The 22812-nt window shown below is 38.5% G+C and overlaps 1 protein-coding gene across 4 annotated transcripts in view; it reads right to left on the bottom strand.

Annotated features, from left to right (window-relative positions):
- Window positions 1–22812, bottom strand: part of LOC106868614 (uncharacterized) — a 115786-nt gene that overhangs the window by 6185 nt on the left and 86789 nt on the right. For all 4 annotated transcript variants that reach the window (XM_089362910.1, XM_089362913.1, XM_089362912.1 and 1 more), the window contains 10 exons: window positions 20390–22480; window positions 19541–19825; window positions 18971–19045; window positions 17655–17700; window positions 15830–15903; window positions 13988–14608; window positions 3425–3523; window positions 2873–3040; window positions 1253–1742; window positions 627–757 (listed from right to left, as the gene is read on the bottom strand). In XM_089362910.1, coding sequence (XP_089219036.1) covers window positions 627–757; window positions 1253–1742; window positions 2873–3040; window positions 3425–3523; window positions 13988–14608; window positions 15830–15903; window positions 17655–17700; window positions 18971–19045; window positions 19541–19825; window positions 20390–22480 — 4080 coding nt within the window. The remainder of the gene's footprint in view (window positions 1–626; window positions 758–1252; window positions 1743–2872; window positions 3041–3424; window positions 3524–13987; window positions 14609–15829; window positions 15904–17654; window positions 17701–18970; window positions 19046–19540; window positions 19826–20389; window positions 22481–22812) is intronic.

The following is a 22812-nucleotide window of genomic DNA, read 5'->3' as shown; positions in this document are numbered from 1 at the left end:
CATGTGACATTGGTTGACCATCGTATGAGAATGAGTACTTATTTGAAGTAACTGTTGGGCAAATGGTCTCTCATCTTGCCGAAGGCATCTCTGTCGACTGAAAGTTGTGTGAGATTAAAGTGAAATTAAGGCAAATCTTATCAGATTGTGAAGTGAGAATTAAGTGATTGTGATATGATTGTCGATTCACAGATGTGTTACACTTCAGCGATTGTTAGGTGATGGTGGTTATAGTAGTTGTCATGGTGACTGTGGTGTGGTGTAGTGGTTGGTGGTTGTGGTTTGGAAGTTGGTGTTTAAAACAGCCACTTCCATCAGCCCATTCTTTCAGAATCATAGTTTTAAATTACCTTTGTCTGAAAAGCTGAATGCAAAAATCTTTCTCCCCACTTTTAACAGATCTTTCTGCTGCCAATCCCGCCCCTCCCATCCCCACCCCTGTACTTACTGTCCGGTCCACTAAGATGTAATCGAAAGATCGTTGTATATTTCATATCAGTTGTCTAAACACCTAAACTCAACTCACACAGTATTTGTTAGAGTATCATCTCGCAAGGCTGTAGACACGAGCAAGATGGACTTCAAAGAGATGGGGGTATTTGTGGTTTCATTTGAGTGAGACTTACCTGTAAATGTAGAGCTCTCTGTTCCTCTGCTGTCATTGTTTCAAGTTTGACTGGGTGTAGGTATTTATATGGTACCAAGCCAACTTTACCTTTCACTAAAGCTTCACAATAACCGTTAGCACCAACAGGTCCTGGACAATAGAAAATTATATATACATATATATATATATATATATATACATACATACATACACATACATACATGAATGTATGTATGTGTAGCTTAACAGACCAAAACTTACTTAAGAATAATAAATCTGTACTCTACAAAAGTACAGAGTGACCCTTCAGATTAATGTAAAATTGTTCTTCTAAACTGAACATAAAAACAAATATCAACACACACACACACACACACACACACACATGCAATATGTGTATATATATATATATATATATATATATATATATATATATATATGTGCATATATATATGTGCATATATATATGTGTGCATTTATATATGTGTGCATTTATATATGTGTGCATTTATATATGTATATATATATATATATATATATATATATATAAATGTATATATGGAACTATTGAAAACAAACAAAATATCATTTAAACTGTGCCCTGCCTCCCAGTGAAAGACAAAAGTAAATTAATGAACAACTGACCTTTTTTAATAATGACATCACCTTCCTTGAGTGGGATCTCAAGGTGGAGGTGGCCACTAGCTGAAAACAACTCTGGACTGTAATCTGAAGCTGCCACAAATAGAGAATTTGAGGCCAGCATCTGTGATTTTGGTTGCTGTTGTTGAAGATGATGTAGAGAAGTTTTATCAGGTGACCAACCAGGTAAGGTTGAAACAGGAATGTTACCATGGTTACTCTGCAGTAACAGCTGATGTTGTTTTTGTTGCTGCTGTTGTTGTCCTGCAGGAAGAAGTTTTGGATCGAATGTATCACTTCGCCTGCGGACGGTGCGTGAGAACGTCTGCGGAGCGAGGTGGCTACAGCTTGGCCAGGCACGGACTGGGTGAGGCATTTTCAACAAGTTCTCCATGTCAGATGCTGAGAAGCTGATCCGGGAGAGATCTGTTGTACTGTAGGAGTGTGCCAGGGGTGTTGGCTTTTGTGGATGGCATTGCGGGAAACTCTGCCTCTGTAAAAGACATAGCATTAATACTTCCACTCACTGAGATAATTGTAAGTTATAATATGTGTATACAGGTGTATATTTATATTATTTTTGTATGAGTATGGATCTATAAACAAATATCTATGTGTTTATGTATATGTGGGTGTGTGGTGGTAGTGCACATAATTTTCAGTTTGTATTGCAGTGGATGTATGCATGTACATACATACATATATATATAGAGAGAGAGACTGTCAGAATAATGTAGACACCTCTGATGAGAACCCAATAAGGTTCAAAAATTGATTAAGGTTGTTCATTATATTTTCAGTCTGCGGAGAAATAGCTAAAATTCTCTGTTTATAATTATACCATATGTTATATATATATATATATATGTATGGTCATTATCATCATCATCATCATCATCATCGTTTAACGTCCGCTTTCCATGCTAGCATGGGTTGGACGATTTGACTGAGGACTGGTGAAACCGGATGGCAACACCAGGCTCCAGTCTGATTTGGCAGAGTTTCTACAGCTGGATGCCCTTCCTAACGCCAACCACTCAGAGAGTGTAGTGGGTGCTTTTACGTGTCACCCGCACGAAAACGGCCACGCTCGAAATGGTGTCTTTTATGTGCCACCCGCACAAGCCAGTCCAGGGGCACTGGCAACGATCTCGCTCGAAAATCCTACAGGAGCCAGTCAGGTGGTACTGGCAACGGCCACGCTCAAAATGGTGCATCTCATGTGCCACCCGCACAAGAACCAGTCCAGGGGCACTGGCAACGATCTTACTTGGCTTGCCGGGTCTTCTCACGCACAGCCCATTTCCAAAGGTCTCGGTCCGTAGTCATCGCCTCGGTGAGGCCCAATGTACGAAGGTCTTGCCTCACCACCTCAGCCCAGGTCTTCCTGGGCCTACCTCTTCCACGGGTTCCCTCAACCCGTGGAAGAGGTAGGCCCAGGAAGACCTGGGCTGAGGTGGTGAGGCAAGACCTTCGTACATTGGGCATTTACTTCAGGTATGCGTATACAAAACTGTTAAAGATTAGTTGCCTGAGAAAAAGAAAACCATGGTTTCAGGAGGATATCCTGCATGGAGTTATGGGGAGAAAAGATTGGGATAAGTCAATGTTTCAATCCCTTACCTTCTGTGAGTTTGTGATGTCTGTATTACTCTGAAGCTGTGTCCGCAAGCTGGTCAGACTTTGTTGACCTTCCACATGGTGTTGCCTCAATTCTTGCTGAAGACTCTTCAACTGACTCTCCAGCTTCTTAATGGCTTCCTCTCTTACACCAGCATCGGGGTTGGAACCCTGGTGCAGAAAAAAAAAAAAACAGAAGTCAGATTTGATAGAAGAAGAAGAAGAAAGACCTTAGAATTTATGGTAATCAAAGACAGTTTCTTTGCAAACAATTTGCAGATGCAAGTGCTACCAGTTGAAACGCTCCAAACAGCAGACACAAGTAGGCTTAAGAACTCACCAGTAGAGATGGTGCATCGTTTCAGGGCCTTACCCTTGAGGGCTTTAATGCACTGCGACCCCTCCTTACTGATGTTAGAGCCCCACTTGTTAGAGCAGCATTGAGTCAAAGCTACAAATCTTGGCTCAATGTTCATCAAGCCACTTATCATTTCTTGTTAACCAAAACCACTGACATGCCTATCCCTTGTGAAAGGAGCTGACTGAAGTACTTACCTGTGGTTGGGCCAACATTTGGCCAAGTCTTTCAATAGAAGCTTCCAGCATTGTTATATATTTGTTCTTGTCATTCAGCGCCTTGGTCAATAGATTTACCTGGGGAAATAGTAAAAAACAAAACAAATAATAATAATCCTTTTTACTATAGGCACAAGGTCTGAAATTTGGGGGTGGGGCAGAGCAGTGACTAGTTGATTATATCAATCCCAGTGTTCAACTGGTATTTATTTCATCGACCCCCAAAACGATGAAAAGCAAAACTGACCTCAGCAGAATTGGAACTCAGATTGTAAAGACTGACAAAATGCTGTCCAGCGTGATCTAATGATTCCAACAGCTCACTGCCTATAATAATAATAATAATAATAACAATAATGATTTCAGAATTAGGCACGAGGCTAGAAATTGTGGGAAAGGGGATAAGTCAATTACATTGACCCTAGTGTTCAACTGGTACTTATTCTATCAACCCCAAAAGGATGAAAGGCAAAGTCGACCTTGGCAGAATTTGAACTCAGAACGTAGCAACGGGTGAAATACTTCTAAACATTTCTTCCAGCATGCTAACGATTCTACCAGCTCACTGTCTTAAATACTAACTTAATAATAATAATAATACTAATAGTGTCTTTCTAATTTTGGCATTAGATACAGATAGAAGAAAAAGGAAAATGAAAAGAAAAAGGGAAAAAGTCCAAGTCTTTAGGCTTACATTTTTGTGCCCTTTTAGGTTCCTCGTGGGTGTACGTTTCTTCAATTAGATGGATACATTTATCCCTTAGGCGGTTGCACATTCTCTAACTCACAATTTATATATAATCGATTTAATAACGAGTTTTGACTTATTTCAAGCATGTAGACATACTTAGCATTTAAAATAGCCGAGGGATTAAAATTAATCAAAGGACATACTATTTTTGGGCCTGTTGTCACCTGTATCCTTGATTATGTTATTCTTAAATTAGTGACATTGGATAATAATAGAATTAATGCTACCTTTTGTAAATTGATTATATATATATATATATATATATATACACACACATACATACATACATGCACATAAACACAATTAGACTTGACATGTATATATAGATATATACAAATACACATAAGTATATATAGATACATATAACTACATATGCAGTGTTGACCTAATCCCGTACGAGTCCTACTAGCTTTCACCTCTTGTCTGCATACACACAGATGTATGTATGTATGAAGGCATCTGCTGGTCTTGCAAAACCATTGATTTGGCCACGGAAAGTCTTGCTTCGGTCTTCTAAGCAAAGCAACATCTGCTGTGGTTGTAGAGACCAACATGTAGAGACCAACATGTAGAGACCAACATGTGAATGACAGTCCCAGCTACAGCAACTGCATTGGTCCACTAGTTTTGTCCTGGTGGTGTTGTTTCTGTTGGTTTTGATTTTCTACATCAACAAACCTGTCTCTCTTCTCATGTTTTTTTAAACCTTCATCCGGTTCCAGTCTCCTCTGAGAGGAAGTAAGCATTAGCAATGTCTTTCCACATTTCTAAGTCTATTCAAAGAAACTTCATTTCTTTCTTTTAGATATCTTTGAAACAAAGATGAAATCATCCTCAAGTTCTCTGACCAGAGCCCTGTTCTCCATACAGCATTTGTTTGGGCACCCTCCCAACTGACATGTGTATATGGCCCAGCCAAAACCTCCTTATTGGTGGCACAGTCTATTTGATGTCTAAAATCTGTCTCAAACTTTATATAAGGAAAGCATTAAGACACCACTCTTGTCGATAATGAAATGTGAAGATGATGCCAGTTCCATAGATTGCATTGTAAGCTCACTAGTCTCCAAGACACTCCTTGTCAGTTTGGCTTGTGTTGAAGCTGTTCATCCAACAAGTCTGTTCACCTCAGCCGCAAGAGAGAGGTTATTTGATGGCAGAGCCAAGGTATGGGCATTTGGGGATTATCTCCCCTTCCCAGTTGTTGATAATAAGAGAGGATTCAACATTTTGGTGCAGCACATTTCTATTCTTCAGATTGATGGTCAAGCTGAAGTTCTAGCTGCACTAGGCCCCAGTCGTCTGTTGTGGCATGGTTTCTACAGCTTGATACCCTTCCTAATGCCAACCGCTTTACAGAGTGTGGATTGAGTGCAAACACACACATGAATGTGTATGTATTTTTGTCTGTGTTTATCTCCCAATCTTGTACTTGTTTGGTTATGTCCCTGTAACTTATTGTTTACACGAGTACCAGGTTTTCAAAGACCTGCAGTTGATTTACTCAACCTGATACTTCAAGGTGGTGCCCCAGTTTGGCAGCTGTCCAATGTCTGAAACAAGTAAAAGAATTTTTCTTCTTTTCTTTCTTTGAAATTACACAAAGTAATTAAATAAATGGATATAAATTACATGACAATTTAATTTAAAGAAAGCACCCAGCTGCCTGAGTCAGAGCGGATATGCTCACAACCCTTCACACATCACCCAGCAACTGAAAGACTTGTCCTAAAAACTATTTACGAACATTTTGAGTGTCAGAGTGGACAAGAAAAGGACCAAATACTCATTGTAATTTATATACAGGTTTATATTGCTAGGAAAGGTATTTCTCTTGAACAATCTGGCTGTCAGATTCCACATAATCAAGCCTACCCAACCACAAGTCTACATTTGAGCTGTTTCTAACTGTTCATGTGACTAACTCTTTAGCATCTAAACTGACCATAGACGGCCCAGAATATCCTACCTGTTTTATGTTCAAACTGTCAACATCCAGCCTCTTACACCTACCCGCCATTGTCATTATAAAAAATAGTTGCATCATCAAAATCTTGAAGCATGGTTAATCCAAAATAATGTGATCATTATAAGTCTTACATTTGACAGAGTAATTGAAATGCTAAAGAGTTAAACGAACCCATCAGTACTTTGATAACTTTATGAAAAAGCAGGAAAATGAAGATGCTGGGGATGGATTTCATTTTAGACATTCTGCTCCCTTCCCCTTTGTGCCAATTCTTTTCTTTTAAGGTTCTTTTCCATCTTTTTCTGTGGTGTTAAGATTGCCATTTCTCTTCCTTGCTTATTGTCTCCTCTTTGTCACCAAGACGATTGGATATAACTAGCTGGTGAAGGATCCTTGATCCAATTTCAGGAGCAAGGATGAGGTAATTCTTCCAAATATTGCAGTGTTGCACATAACTCCCGCTTTTATTCTGAAGTTCATCCAACTGAAACAATCCTTACTGATACATGTATAGCATCTTTGCCTTCTGATATGTACCACTAGTTTTATTGCAGTTCCTTTGTGATAGGAATCAGTTCCCCATATGAGGTCTTCTGGTGTCATTAAGACTCCTTTGTGCCAGTTACGAGGCCAAACATCCCTGAAAGTTTCCTCTGAATCCACCCAGCGGTTCTTGAGATATTTTGTCCACAGACAAACAAACAAACACGACTGAAAAACAATACCTCTGCTTTTGCTAAGGCAGAGGTAATAATAATAATAATAATAATAATAATAAATAAAATACCACCTGTATATTTGGTTAATGACTTTATTTCAGAGGAAAAGAATGATTATTTTAGTTTGTTTCAAAGAGAGAGGGGAGGGGGAGAGAGAGAGAGAGAGAAATAATGGAATCAAATGTCTTGAGTGAAGAAAATCGTGTACAACTAAAACATGAGAAATTCCAGATATTTCTGTGAGTATATATGCATGTGTATGTGCGTGTATGTGCACTCGCACTCACAACATTCATTCGTTCTTGTCATATGAGTAGACACAACAAAATATACAAATGCATGTATAAATATCTTAACATGCATTTATATATGCACACTTCTACACATTTGTGTATATATGTATATACATAATTTGCTTTCATCATCATCATTTAGCGTCTTTTGTCCATGCTGGTATGGGTTGGACGGTTTGACCAGGGCTGGCATGCTGAGGAGCTGCACCAGACTCCAGTCTGATTTGGCATGATGGGTCTTCTCAAGCACAACAAAATACCAGTGGTCTCGGTCATTGCCTCCGTGAGGCCCAACACTCGAAAGGAGCTCAGCCACTTTGCCTCAGCAAGGCCCAACACTCGAAAGATACTTTTCACATGCCACTGGCACAGGTGCCAATTACGTGACACCAGCCTCAGCCACAAACTAGAATTTCATTTGGCTTGATGGATCTTGACGATATCGTCAAAGGCCTCGGTCACTGGTCATTGCTTCTGTGAGGCCCAAAGTTCAAATAAAGATCATACTTCAAACTTTGGCTCTCACAGAGGATCACCACCTCTTTCTCTTTCCTCCAACACCCACTGGCCATTCTCCCTGTTGTTCTCGTCAGTCCAGCACATTGATCTCACTTCTGCATTATGTATCTTACATATATTTCCCATTTCTCACAGATTTACAAAATCAGCTGCACATACACTCAGACTCATATATAACCATATGTACAGTATAACTACACTCACATACACACACAATATATATATATATATATATATGAGAGAGAAGGGGCAGAGAGAGAGAAATAGCATGATGTAATGATTATATATATATGAATAATGATTATAAAATATATACATATGAATAACATGACTTATTGATCCTTACACACACACACACACACATGTATAAACACACATACACACACACATATATATATATATAACAGGGGAAAAAAAGCAAACTATGAAAAGAATAAAAATCAATAACAAAAAAAAACAATGTTTACCAATAACTAGGAGACATAATTCAGTATGTCAAAATATATATACAAAAACAAAAATACATAATAATAATAACAACACAAAAATCTGTGATGAGTTCACAACCACAACCCCTTAATGGGCTTGCAAAAATGCAGTAAAAAATAAATAAAATATCAATGGTCAACAAACCCCCCAAAAAAGCAAAAATAAAAAAAAACAAACAAAAAACAAAGATTCCACAGTGTGTGCTTTAAGCAGTAAGACAGAACGATTGTTAGTTGGTACTGGACAGAACGGTAGGCAACAGATTATGTAAAGACATGACACAGCACAAGAACTAATAATCAATCAGATACGTGGAAATATATTGACACGTTGAAAGCATATATAAATGTTTAGAACAGCTTCTAAATACATGCAATAAGCAGCACAGTTTACAAAGACATGTCTATAACAGGTTCAGCCAGACTCAACAGGGTTTAAACAAAACAATCGGCTATTATTGAATGACACCAACAAGAACAGTAACAACAAACATGGAAGTAGTTTCAGGACATAAAGCAGAAGAGAGGAAAAGGCAGAGAGGTTAACATAAGAGATTGTATAAGAGAATTGGAGTTTAGAAGTGTAAATTAGTATTCAGGGAGAGGTAATGGCACACAGGTGAAACCAGCACTAACCACACACACAGAGGTGGTTCTGTTCACTGATGTAGCTAGTACAAAGCACAGGTGGTCCATTGCAGTAACTGAAGGAGGGGGGCATGAGAGACCACTCAGCAAATCAAAATAATTTAAAAGTTTTCACATCAAACGCCCAGGTTTCATTGTCACGAAGCTACACAAATGGATGTTGATAGATAAACGGTTAACTAAAACAGGGAGTAGATGTAATACTGAGTGATAGATGAAATAAATGGTTAACTAGAAGAGAAATTAAAAGAAAATTGCCTCCAAAAACTATTGGAAACACTTGTAATACTACAGAGAGTGTTAGCAATTTAGCTGGAAGCATTGAATAAATAAAATATAAAACATGATTTGAGAGTGACAATTACAAATTGTAATTCACTGATGAAGACAGGAAATTAGGGCATAGAATTGTGGAACTGGAAATTATGCTCAAACAAAGCAGTAGTTACCATAGGAGCAGGGCATTACAAGCTGGCATTGGTGTATATGATACAAAAAAGTAAATAACAGCCAAACACCCAACAAAACTAGAAGGAACAACATGGGACAAAATTAAATAACCATTCAATATGAATGACAGGACGTGTATGGTAAACCAGTTCCTTTCTCTAATAAACCAACAATTTCTAAACAGGAAGAAACTATTTCAGTTCTTTAAATGAAAATGTCAAAGACAACTCTATCAGTCTCCAAACATTTCAAAACTATATGGAATTAGCTTTTTAATTTTTACTTGTTTCAGTCATTAAAGTGTGGTCATGCTGGAGCACTGCCTTGAGAAAAGTGGCCGGCAAGCTGCTACAAAGAATCAAACCCTGCACCTCTCAAATTATTGCTGAATGCTTTGTACCATTAAGATAAGCGACCCCAGACGTAATTATTTAAAAAAAAAATGGTCGCATATTTGAAGAGAAAGGAACTGTTGACTGAATCAACTCCAGTACTTGCCATTCTCTCTTAGACAAGTCCTGCTTGAAGCAAATGATTCTCATTGACTGCTCTAATGCCAGACACACAGACAGGAAACAAAAAAAAAAAAAAGACGTAGATGAGCCAAATTAAGAATATCTTTAAAAACTTGTATGTACCAACACACTGGCTTCTTCAAACATTGCTCTTCAAGAAAATATGGTACAGAGACAAAATAGGGGACATTCTGACCTTCATGAAAATCATGTAGCAGCACCTTTCAGGAATACAGAATGATGCAATATTTATTTGGTGGAGAAATATACTGTACAGCTCAAGATCTAACTTAAACAGAAAATCAGAGCTAATATCCATCTGTCAGCATAAACAGGAAGGTCTGTTAACCCCTACATCTGGTTGATGCCACATATAGACTGACAGCAATCTGCAGTTTCTGTTAGTATACTCATAGCAATAGGTAAAGGCACAAAGGAACCAAAAATGAAATGTCAGTATTGGAAATGACTAATACTAATACAAGAATTTTCCAGAAAGTTCTAGACGCTGCCTTTACCACTACCAATGTTTGATGGAATGAGAGTGCTTTTACTGTACAATTGGTTGTTGTTGTTGTTTAGCAAAGGTAAGCTGGTAGAAATGAGGAGGAGGTGAAGTATTGAGAGCTGTACAAGAGGAAATATTTTTCAACAGACAAAAGATTGAAGAAATGCAACACAAAGGAAAAGCAATGGCAACAACAGCACAAACAAGCAGAAGCATAAAGAAAGAGAGAAGTTTATTTTGTAACTAAATCAGATGGAATCCATCAATGGGTGGCATTGGACAAAATACTGTATTCCATTGTGTGGCATTTGTTGGTTGAGAATTATATGTATGTGTGTGTATGCATGAGAGAGAGAAAACTGATTAGATATGCAAGATGTAAACAAAAGGGGAAAAAAAAAACCCAAACCAGCCCTCAACATATCACTGGTACTTGAAAATACCTCTACCCATGATGTAGTTCAAATCAAATTTTTTTTGTCTACTCTCATCATCATCATCGTTTAACGTCTGCTTTCCATGCTGGCATGGGTTGGACGATTTGACTGAGGACTGGCAAGCCAGAAGGCTGTACCAGGCTCCATTCTGATCTGGCAGAGTTTCTACAGCTGGATGCCCTTCCCAATGCCAACCACTCCGAGAGTGTAGAGGGTGCTTTTACATGCCACCGGCACGAGGGCCAGTCACACGGTACTGGCAACGGCCATGCTCAAAAAGGTGTTTTTTACGTGCCACCTGCACGGGAGCCAGTCCAGTGGCACTGGCAATGACCTCGCTCGAATGATTTTCTAACGTGCCACCAGCACAAGTGCTAGAAGGCAATGCAGGTAACGATTATGCTCAAATGGTGCTATTTATGGGCCACCAGCACGGAAGCCAGACAGCTGCTCTCATATCTTACGTAAAGTATGAAGAGGAGGGGAATGTTGAGATATGGAAATCTGAGAGAGAGAATAAATAGACTTTCACAGCAATTTGTATTTGGGGTGAGAGGAGAAATAAAATTTCAGAGGTGTCCTTGTCTAGCCACTAACTTGATTCGGGTCCATGTGTTGAAACTAAATCAGTTGGAAGACACACATATCAGCCATCCAGTAATACACACAATGACTATTAACTTCACACAGACACAATGGAATCATGTCAGTGACCAGGTTGCAGTTGGTGTGATGAAAATGTTGAGACCAAACAATAAATGTTGAAGTGAAGATAACAAGTCTTCTGTGTGGTTTTGAATGGTTAACATGAATCTTTCGTAAAGAAATTAAAAGTAAATTGTAATCATTTTTATTCATCATCATCAGTTAACGTCCGCTTTCCATGCTAGCATGGGTCATTTTTGGAAAATTAAGTTGAAATTTTAAGACTTTTTAAAAAATTTGTTTCTTGGGGGTCAAGGTATAGTGTCAGTTTTAATGATATCACAGTTTTGTTATTTTAATAATAATCTTAATTATGATTTCTCCACATGGTTCCAAAGGGAACTTCTTGACCATTCCTACAACGCACATGTATATGTGGACACACACATAACTAAATACATATAAATACATATATATACATTTATATACCCATAAAACACACACCAAATCAACTAAAATACAATACCAAAAAACAGGTATTGTTCAAAAACAAAACAAAAATTTCAACTTTCTTTGTTACAAAAACATTTTGTTTCGTGTTTCAGTCCCAGTTATACAGACAAATACTGACTTGAACCGGGGTCATTATATTACCATATCAAACACCACCACTACTACCCACCATAGATTAAGGCACAAAAAACATATATATTTACAGGGAACAGTCAAGTCGACTGAACTAATCCCAGTTAATCACTGGTATATGTGTGTGTTTGCATGTGTGTCAATACCTCTCCAAAGACTTTATTTCCAGTTTTAGTCATAAAAGAGTAATTCCATCAAACCAAAATAGCAAAAATACAAAGCCAAAAAAAAAAATGCCTAACAACAAAAAACAAAAACAATGCAAAACAAAAGTCTATAATAAGAAAATACAAACAAAAAAAAGGAAAATTCTTTTGAAAAGCAATTTCCCTTAATCTTTTATATCTGATTACATTTAAAATATTGATTTGATTAGATAGGATTTTGACTAGAAAAAAAGGCCATTTTTTTTGTGTATAAATAATTGTTTTGATTGAAGCTCTCTTCTTCCTAGATTATGACTGGTACTTATTGACCCCCAAAAGACATAAAAGGGCATTGTGGACCCTGACAGGAATTTGAACCACAAAAACATGTAGATGTACTCATGACACAAACCATTATTCATTCATTCATTCTGCCGAAACACTGACATTAGACGGTGTTCATTTATTACTAGTACAAACTGTTATTCATTCATTCTGTCAACACACAGACATTAGTTGGTGTTCATTTATCACTACGACAAACCATTATTCATTCATTCTGCTGACATTATTCGGTGTTCATTTATAACTCAATACAAGGCATTCACCCATTACTGACTGTGGTGTTTCAGTTTTCAGTTGATTTCTCAAAACAACTTCTATTAAATGATAAAAGTGTCTCTGCAGGGAAATAGAAGAGGACCGGAGAGAGAAATGGGGGGGGGGGGAGAGATAAAGAGAAGAAAGAGTAAGGGTGATACAAAGAGCAACTAAGAGAGAGAGAGAGAGAGAGAGAGAGAGTTTTTGCCTGCCATTCACTGATTGATCTTCCTCTCCCTTATACACAGTTATGTCCCGTTCTACTTACAAAGATCCCTTCATCAGTTAATATATTTGTTTTACCAGCAGTCCAGTCCAGTCTCTATTTGACCGGTTTAATCCACCCAACCTTCACACTCCAAACATTATTTGACCATATTTACACGCAGAAAAGAGAGAGGAAGGGGGACAATTTAGAAATTATTTAACTAACATATAAAAAAAAAATTGTAATTTTATTTAAAAAAAAAAGGAAAAATATCTGGGCATCTGTTTTATCACACACACACACACACACACACACACACACAGTGTAAACAATATCGTTAAATGCAGCTTATATTTTCATGTAGAAACATAAGCACTCAATATGCCCTTGGAACGAGTCTTCTACAATGTTGTATGTGTCTCTGTATGTATGTATGTATGTGTGTATATATATATATATATATATATATATATATTATACACACACACACACTGTCTGTATTCACGTCTGACTGCTGTTCTATCCGGGAATCCAGAATATTCAGAAGACCTTTGTCTCAATGACAAATAATCTGCTGAAACCATTATACAGAAATAACTACAAGAACCGTGTGTGTGTGTGTCTGTGTGTGTATATACATGGTTAGTGAATGTGTGTGGATGCTTTTATAAGTTTTTTTTATAAAAAGATGTTTTTATTTATAGAATAAATTTTAAAAAAAAACAAAACAAAATTAACCAAAGCAACATGCTTCACCCACAGTCTATGGTGGTCCGTGTGTGTGTGTGTGTGTGTGTATACACACACATACACACAGACACTCAAACATGCAGACATGTATGTATAAAACAAACTAATGGCAGCTGAGTCCAAAAACGAGGGTGTAGAAAAATGGAAATGGCCAACAGATAAAAAAAAAAGCCCACTAGACATGCTGATGGTGTCAGAGGTCAAGTAGAGACGAGGGAGGGGATAACATCACTGAGTTGGGGGGTACCAACCTGTTGTTTTGATTGGTCATTTGTGTTGGCTGTTTGTGGCATGTGTTGCTGTTGTTGTTGGCTAACGGTTGCCGCCGCTGCCGAGGGTAGAGTTGACTCAGCTTCAATTAAATGTTTGTCAGTGACGTCATCATTGTCAACGAAAATTACCTCAGGTTCATCAAGGAGCGTCGGTGGCTGGTCAGGAGGAGGGGTTTTCGGCAAAGGTGGCTTCCATTCATCATCTTCTGTGCTTGTTTTGGTTTCATCTGCTGCTGTTGCCGTATTTGGTGCCGTGCACGGCAGTGCAGCAGCAGCAGTATTTGAAACGGAATCGGTGCCGGCCTGCACCTGTTCCACCTGTTCCACCTCACTACTTGGCTCTTTGTCTCCGTCTTCATCTTCAGAAGACAGCCACATTTCGACTTCGATTTCTTCAAATTCCTTTTGTTCATTGCTCATTGAAGGATTCAATTGGTCTTTCGGTGCCCTCTTCTTCACCTTTCCTTTATCCAATCGTTGTTTAAGGATCTGGGCCACCACCACCAAGTCTTCCGACGAGAGATTGTTAATTAGCTCTTTAATTACTTTCTTTCGATCAGATTTAGATGCTATGCTGAATAGACAGGGAGTTTTTGAACACTGGAATAAAAAAAAAAAGAAAAAAAAAGGGGGTTAGACATGTGAGAGAGAGAGTTTATCCAGCTTGAATTTAGATGTATACATTTTCAGATACACCTGGCCTTGGCATTCACAATTCATCAACTAGACACAACGTATATACTCACTATCGTAGCTAGAGTATGTGCTGCCTGGCCCTTCCCTGGACCCCACAAAAAACACATATTGCTTACAGCAGACCCAACTGTGTCACCCTTTTAAAAGTGCCCCTCTCTAACTACACTAGTTCATGTACTCATAACTTTCTCTTTTGTTTGTAATATCAAACCACGTGGGGGGTAGGTGAGGGAGGGGCTGAATCGTTAAGGTGGATTTGCATGGAAAATGACACACGTGGAGACAGGTGCATAGATTGGAATGTGGTTTGTATTTTTTTCCTAGCCCCCATAGTTACCAAGAAAATCAATTAAAACTTTTTCTGCCACTAAAACAACCACTTGCTTACACAACTGGCATATACCATTTCACTAGCAACAAGGGGAGTACAGGATGACAGTCAGCCAAAACTGTCGGCTGTCTCTCTTCTTTCACCTCTTTCTGGGGTTAATAATCTTCATCTTTAGCTACAGTTTCTCATTCAAACTACATAATAGGCAGAATTGTTGGATTAAGACAGTAGGGTGTTTTGAGGGAGATTTGGCTGCTATTTCTACCAAGTCTAGCTACCATGTAGAGGTCTGAACTTAATTTTCATTCACATTTCAAAAATGTAACAATCTTTTCCATAAATCAACTATCGTAAAAATTTTATACAATTACCTAAATGATAAGGTTGAGAAATGCTGTTATAGATTATGCCTAACCGAAAATGATCCCAGCCACATCATCCAAACAGACCGGGCTTAGCTGCTAGTATATATATATATATATATATATATATATATATATATATATATATATAAATAAATTTGACATGGGTGATTCTTTATTGTCTAGGGATTCATGGTCAAACGGCTGGGTGGAATTGTGCGAAAAATTACTCTTGGAGTGGTTGGTGTTAGGAAGGGCATCCAGCTGTAGAAACACTGCAAGATCAGATTGGGGCCTGGTGCAGTCTCCTGACTTCCCAGACCCCAGTCGAACCATCCAACCCATGCCAGTATGGAAAACGGACGTTAAACGATGATGATGACAATTACCATTATTATTATTATTGAAAGGTACTAAAGATTAATGACTTACCAACCCCTTCGCCTCCTTGCCTGCACCTAATTGCTCCGTTTTCACCTGAGAAACTTCTTTGCCAGCATCAGTACCTGAAAGAAGAGAGGAACGTGAAGAAAATCAGAGAATCATTCCAAACGATGGGAAACAGCATCAACAATTGAATGAATTACTAACATAATGTCCAATTTGACAAAGTGAGGGTTTTAACTGATGTGGTCAAGGACAAAAGCTTGATATTTATGACATTATTTGAGGGCCGTTGTGTTCCAGTGTCCCTGATAAATAAAATTATTTACTTTTAATGGTAATAACGAGGAAGCTGCAGTGTAGGTGTTTGTCCTTCTAGAAATAGCAACCAAATCTCTCTCATATCACACACACCATTTAAAGGAAAAGGAAAGATGCATAAGATAATGCAGTCCTAGGTAAACTATGGTGTTTCAAAGGAAAGATAAGACATAGTCACTGGCTGGAATGCTTTTCATTGTAAGTCAAGCCACGAGTAGGACTGAACTTGCAGCGGAAGCAAAAACCAAAGACCTTCAAAGCAAATTTTTCTGATATTCAAGGTTCAAAATGCAATATGTCATTTGCTGAAAAGCTGTAGTGTGGTGTTTAATGAAGAAAAGTAACATTTTTCTCTGGATCAGAGTCCTGTACATTCACAGGTAATACTGCTAAATGCTATTGTAGCCATTAATGTCTCCTGGCAAAACTGCCTGTCTGTAGCCCTCATCCATTTCACTTTTTTTGGATGGGTTACTTCCTATCCAAGATCATACCATTGTGGTATGTTGACTCATACTCTGGTGTACCCCAAGGTTATTTTCTCCCCTGCCACTCTTCCTCTAATACGTAAACAACCCAACCGCCGTCGCTGTGGCGTAAATACAATAACCCAGTGATTACCCCCATTAACCCACAAAGATATCGTAGCCCAGTGCTTCCCAACCGTTTCACTACCAAGGACCCCTTTTATTTAAATGAGTTTTCCCACAGACCCCAGGATACTGAAAGGTCTGTTAGCTTAACATGTTCATAGTCCCCCAGTACTGCCCTTGCAGACCCCCAGGGGTCCACAGACCACTGGTGTAGGATATAATTTAACCTACAATTCAGATCTTATTTGTTTACAATGGAAAAATTAAACAGAATTGATTTTAATGTGTCAGGTTTAACCTACTTTGGATAAATATTTGCCGATTCAAACTAATATGTAAACTGCTACGTCAGCAGTTCTCAACTGTGACTCCCAGGGCCACATGTGGCCCTCAAGCATCCTTTCAATGCCCCCCCCCCCCCCCCCCCGATGGTCTTCCCTCCATAAATATAATAAATTTTTCTTTAATTGACTTGCATTTTACTTTATTTGGTGCAACCCACTGAAAAAACCCAGATTTGGGATTTGGTTCAGATATTCAACAGGTTGAGAGCCACGGTTCTATGCAGTCACTTGCAGACCTGCTAGAAATAGCAGCTATATCTCTCGTACACTATTCATGGGGCAAAAAAAAAAAAGTGTGTTGGGGCATTGCATTAAACAAGGACCACGTCTCTATAGAAATACTAGGTGCAGTGTAGCAGAAAAAGACACAAAATTAAACAGATAAAGGGTAGAAAGACCACCAGACAAGAATTTCATTATTTATATAAAGCTGGACAGACATGAGATAGGAGATGGAGGCTAAATGGAATCAGAAAATCCAACTGTGTGGATCACATCTAGCTGTTTGGTCAAGTGTTGAGGTTAACATGACCAGGTAGATGTGTCCAACAACAACAATACTAACTCAAATAGTCATACACACGCACAAACAATGATAAAGTACAAGAAACTTACCAGTTCCGTCTGGGGGAGTGGTCGAGTTCAAACCTTGTGATAAAGTCTGAAGAGAAATATAAAAAAAAAAAAACATATGTATGAATTTGTGAATATATACGGCATGGCTGTGTGGTAAGAAACTTGCTTCCCAATCACATGACTCTAGGTTCAGTCCCACTGCATGGCACCTTGGGCAAGTGGCTTCTGCTATAGCATTGGACCAACTAAAGCTTTTTAAGTGGATTTGGTGGACGGAAACTGAAAGAAGCCCGTCGTATGTATGTATATCACCACCATCATCATCATCCTCCTTAAACGTCTGTAGTCCATGCTGGCATGGGTCGGACGGTTTGACCAGAGCTGATAAGCAGAAGAGCGCTACACCAGGCTCCAACTGTCTGATTTGGCCTGGTTTCTATTGGCTGGATGCCCTTCCTTACACCAAACACTTTACAGAGTGTATAGGGTGCTTTTAACATGGCACTAGCATATATATATGTGCATGTGCATGTGTGTGTGTGTGTGTGTGTGTGTGTGTGTGTGTGTGTGTGTGTGTGAGAGTGTGTGTGTGTGTGTGTGTGCCCCATCACAGCTTGACAACTGGCGTTGGTATGTTTATGTCCCCATCAGTTAGTGGTTCAGCAAAAGAGACTGATAGAATAAATACCAGGTTTAAAAAAAAAACAAGTACAGGCATTGATTCATTTGGCTAAAAGTTCTTCAAGGCAGTGCCCCAGCATGGCCGCTGTCTAATGACCGAAAAATAAAAAAATAAAAATACACACACACACACACACACATGTATGTAAACCTTTACAATTGAGTCTTGTCTGCCTGGTTTTACATAACTGAATGATGAGTATATTTGATATAAAACATGCAGATGCCATTCTCTGGCAACAGATGTAGGAACAACAGCTGGTAATTACAGGAATATCTGCCCACAATGAAGCTAATGGAGAGAGAGAGAGAGAGAGAGAAAGAGAGAGAAAGAAAGAGAGAGAGAGATGTAAGGTAAAGGAAAATAGAGAGATGTATACATGGAGAAAGGTGTGTTTATATGTACATATGTGTGATCCTTGTTTTGGCGTCCACTTTGCCATGCTTGCATGGGTCAGAAGGAATTTGTAGAGGCAGGTTTTCTACAGTTGGGTGCCCTTCCAGTTACCTAGCCTTATCTATTTCCAAATAAGGTAATATTTCACCAAGGCCAGACATGTTTTTCATAGAAGACTGTAATATTTGTTTACATTCATCATATGAATTGAAGGAGAGAGAGAGAGAGAGAGAGAGAGAGAGAGAGAGAGAAAGAGAGAGAGAGTTAATTGACTCACCTGAAGTTGCTTGGCATAAATCAGAAGTTGATCATTCGAAATTCCAGCTTGATTCTCATCACTGCATATAATATCCTGGAAAGGAAAATGGGGTGATTAGTGGAAATAGTGACAGGTAATTAGTTGAGGTGCGTGGTTGGGTGGAGTGAGAAGTTGAAGTGGGGAGTGGAGCAATTAGCAAAGCCAGGGGTGATTAGCATTTTACCTTTTTTTTGGTACAGCCAATTGAAAAAAATCCATCTGGCCTGGACCTTAACCCTTTTGTTACTGTATTTATTTTGAAATGCTCTGTTTTACTCTCAATTATTTAAAATATATCAAAGAATTTAGTAAAATAATTTTGTTATCATTAAGCTAGTGTTAGGAACATAAATTGTGACTAAGGTGTTTGGTGGAAGAATTTAATTCAAAACTTTTGAAGACAAGACATTTGTATTACAGAGCCAGAGGTGGTTTCAGCTGGGTTGGTAACAAAAGGGTTAAAATGGTTGAGAACCCCTGGTTTAAACTCATTTGACTCAAAAAGAATTTAGACTAACACTCAAGGCTGGAGTGCCGAGTGAGACTTACCCTTCCTTTCTGAAGGATCTGTAGCAGGAGTTCAAGCTGGTGTGGGAATTCCTTAACATTGGGCAAGTTCGCCTCAATGTCCGTGAGTATAGCCACCTTTGCCTTCCATACTTCGTACTCAGAGTGAGGCATCTCTACAGGTGCCATCGTGCTGTCATTAGCATCTTTTTGCTGCTGTTGCTGTTGTTGCTGTTGTTCAGTGACGTTGTCGATCAAGAGATCAGCTGTATCGACCCCTTGAGAGACTTTCTCACCGGCGAGGGTAGTATGCGTATTAATGGGAACCTAAAAAAACGGAAACAGTAAAATCACCACCATCACCAAAGCTGGTCAAAAGCGTCTCTTTAGTGACACTTGCACACACACACACACAAGCAAAACCACACAGACACAGACATCACATATATAAGACTATACACAGACAAGTCACTTCACATTATTTCATAGGGTACCTGGGTCATGTCTGCTCTGATAATTGGCAGAGACTTGGTCAGGGAATCCTCTGTGACGGTCGACAATCGATGGCAAGATGAGCTGCTATGGATCACATTATCCCCAAATATGTATACATGTGACTGAGGGCCACATGTGAACTTGTATTCCCACCGAAACTCTGAACATGAACATGTGGCTGGAGCTTGTTGAACTCACCCCAGTTGAATGTTGTCACAACTACAGGTATTATTATAATGATGATGATGATGATAATTATAAAAATGATAATAATAATAATAATAATAATAATAATAATGATGATGATAATAATGATGATGATAATAATGATGATGATAATAATAATGGTAATAATAACAATAATAATAATAATGATAATAATAATAATATAATTACCTTACAGTTGCATTGCTGTTGGAATGTCTTGACTTCTGTGAGAACAGTCTTTCGTACTTCTTTGTCTCGGAATACTACTGTTCCACATTGTACTCTGTTTACAAAGTCAGAGAAATCTCGCTCAAATTGTTCAATTTTCTGTGATTTTGTTCTCAGGTCTGTCTTTAAAGTGCCACAAAAATCTATGAGTTGCTCTCGATTCATATCCACAAGTTCAGATTCTAATTCTTTACTGAGCTCTTCTGTACTCTTGGATGCTTGTTCTGCGATTGGACCTTGTTTATTATCTTGGAACTCACTGGAAGCCTGATTACTGCCAATGTCTTTGAGGCTGGCTTCAAGGGAATTGATGAGGCCAAGGTATTTGTTTTCTGTACTATGGAAAGGTAAGCTGTTTGTATTTGCTGAGGAATGATTACTATCAGATGATGATAGAGAGGAATGTTCCAGAATGTCATGGTCTGCTGAATTTTGGTTGGGATCTGTAGAATCCACTGGAATGGTCTGATTTTGGGTGAGAGATTGGAGTTTTTCAGCAAGCAAATTTTTATCACGAGTAACTTCCTCCAATTTCTTTTCCAACTCCATCTTTGAATGTTCATGGTCTGCATATGCATCCTTAATTGCTTCCAAACGCAACCTGAAAGATTGTAGTTGTTCTCGAAGAGAACCATTAAGTTCTTCTTCAGCCTGGAGTCTGCCCTTTATTTCTGCTTCTAGTTTCAGTAAACTTCCAACTTTTTCTCGCTCCTCTTTCAATTCACTTTGGCTTTCTTTCTTATCACCATGTACCTTCTGAAGTTCCTCTTTTAGACTTTCACAACTGTCTTCAAGTTCCACTACCTTCTCCATGAGTCGTTCTTCATTGCTCTCCAGCTGTACCATCTTCTCTGCCGTTTCTTTCCACTGAGATTCAGCTTCTCGCAACCGACTTGCTTCGGCAAGAAGGTCAGAGTTCTCCTTCTCGAGTTCACACAATCGTTCGTAATTTGAAGAGACTGTTGAAGAGACTTTAGAAAGGGTTCCATTCTGAGAACCGTCAACTTTGATTCTGAGTTCTTGATTTTCGGTTTCAAGTTCTTGAATTCTCACAAACAGTGAGGATGTCGGAACTTCTTGCTTATTGTTTTGAGAAACCAAAGAATGTTCATTGTGCAAAGTATCCTTTCCCTTTTCTGTGGATAGAATTTGGCCTAAATGACCGGATTCTTTTTCTAACAACTTATCAACTTGGTCTTTCAAAGAGTTGTTCTCATTCCTCAACTGTTCAGTCAACTTTTTCTCTCTCAAACTCATCTCTTCATTTTTCTGGTAACTCAAAACCAATTCATCTTTCAGAGCATTGATTATCTGCAGTGAATGACTCTCAGGGTCAGCTACTGTATCTATGGCATTCAACAAATTCTCCTGTGAATAACTGAGCTCTTTGATACGCTCTTCATATTTAAGCATTTTTTCTACAGAGAAATCAGAGTTTTCACAGAGTTTCAATTTTGCAAGCAGTTCCCGCTCTCTCTCTTCCATTTCTGCAACAGTCTCACTCAGTTTCTGCTCAGTACTGTACAGCTTCTCCAAATGGTCTTCCAGTTCGGCAATCTTGCTATTTTTAGCTTCTGTAACCTCTTGAAACTTTTCCTCCAGGTTCTTATATTCTGTTTCCAAATCAAGGCTCACTGTAGATTCTTTGGAATCTGGAGGGTTTTGGCTGAATGACAGTTCTGATGCCAAGGAAACCCCAGTCATAAATTCTTCTTCTCCTTCCTGAAGTTTCTTCTCCAGTTCCCTATTTAACGATTCCAACATATTCACTTTCTCTTGCAGACCCTCAATTTTGTTGGCATCAGCTTCAACAATTTGGTTCCAGTGTTCTCTCGTTTCGCACTCACTATCTTCAAGTTCCACAACCCTACTCTTTAGCAATTTGTTACTTTTTTCTAGGTCCTTGATTTTCTTCTTCAGGGTTTTCAGCAACTCACTTTGGTCAGAGAGGTCATCCTTATTGCGCAGGCTTTCTCGCAAGTGGTTCTCATCCTCTTGTAATTCTACAAGCTTCCGAGAGTTTCTCATCTCAGCTTCTTCAAGTGCTTTGATCTGAAAAAGTACAAGTACTCATGTTGATGATGATGATAATAATAATAACAACAACATACAGAAAATAGCACTTCTAGGCACTGCGCACATCTTATGTAAAGCACTTTCAATACAATAAAAATAAGAGTATCAAAACAAACCACAGCACATACTGAAGGCACACAGAGCTGCACTTGGTAGTGCAGTGAAAGCATATGATAAAAAAATACGACTACTGAATAATAACAACAACAATAATAATAATAATAATAATAATAATAATAATAATAATAATAATACCAAAAACTGAGCAAGTATCAAGATCTTGAAATAGAAATTAACAAAATGTTAAA

The sequence above is a fragment of the Octopus bimaculoides genome, chromosome 14 (genome assembly GCF_046866305.1).
Source record: "Octopus bimaculoides isolate indiv1 chromosome 14, ASM4686630v1, whole genome shotgun sequence".
NCBI lineage: Eukaryota > Metazoa > Mollusca > Cephalopoda > Octopoda > Octopodidae > Octopus > Octopus bimaculoides.
This window is presented reverse-complemented; position numbering and strand designations above follow the sequence as displayed.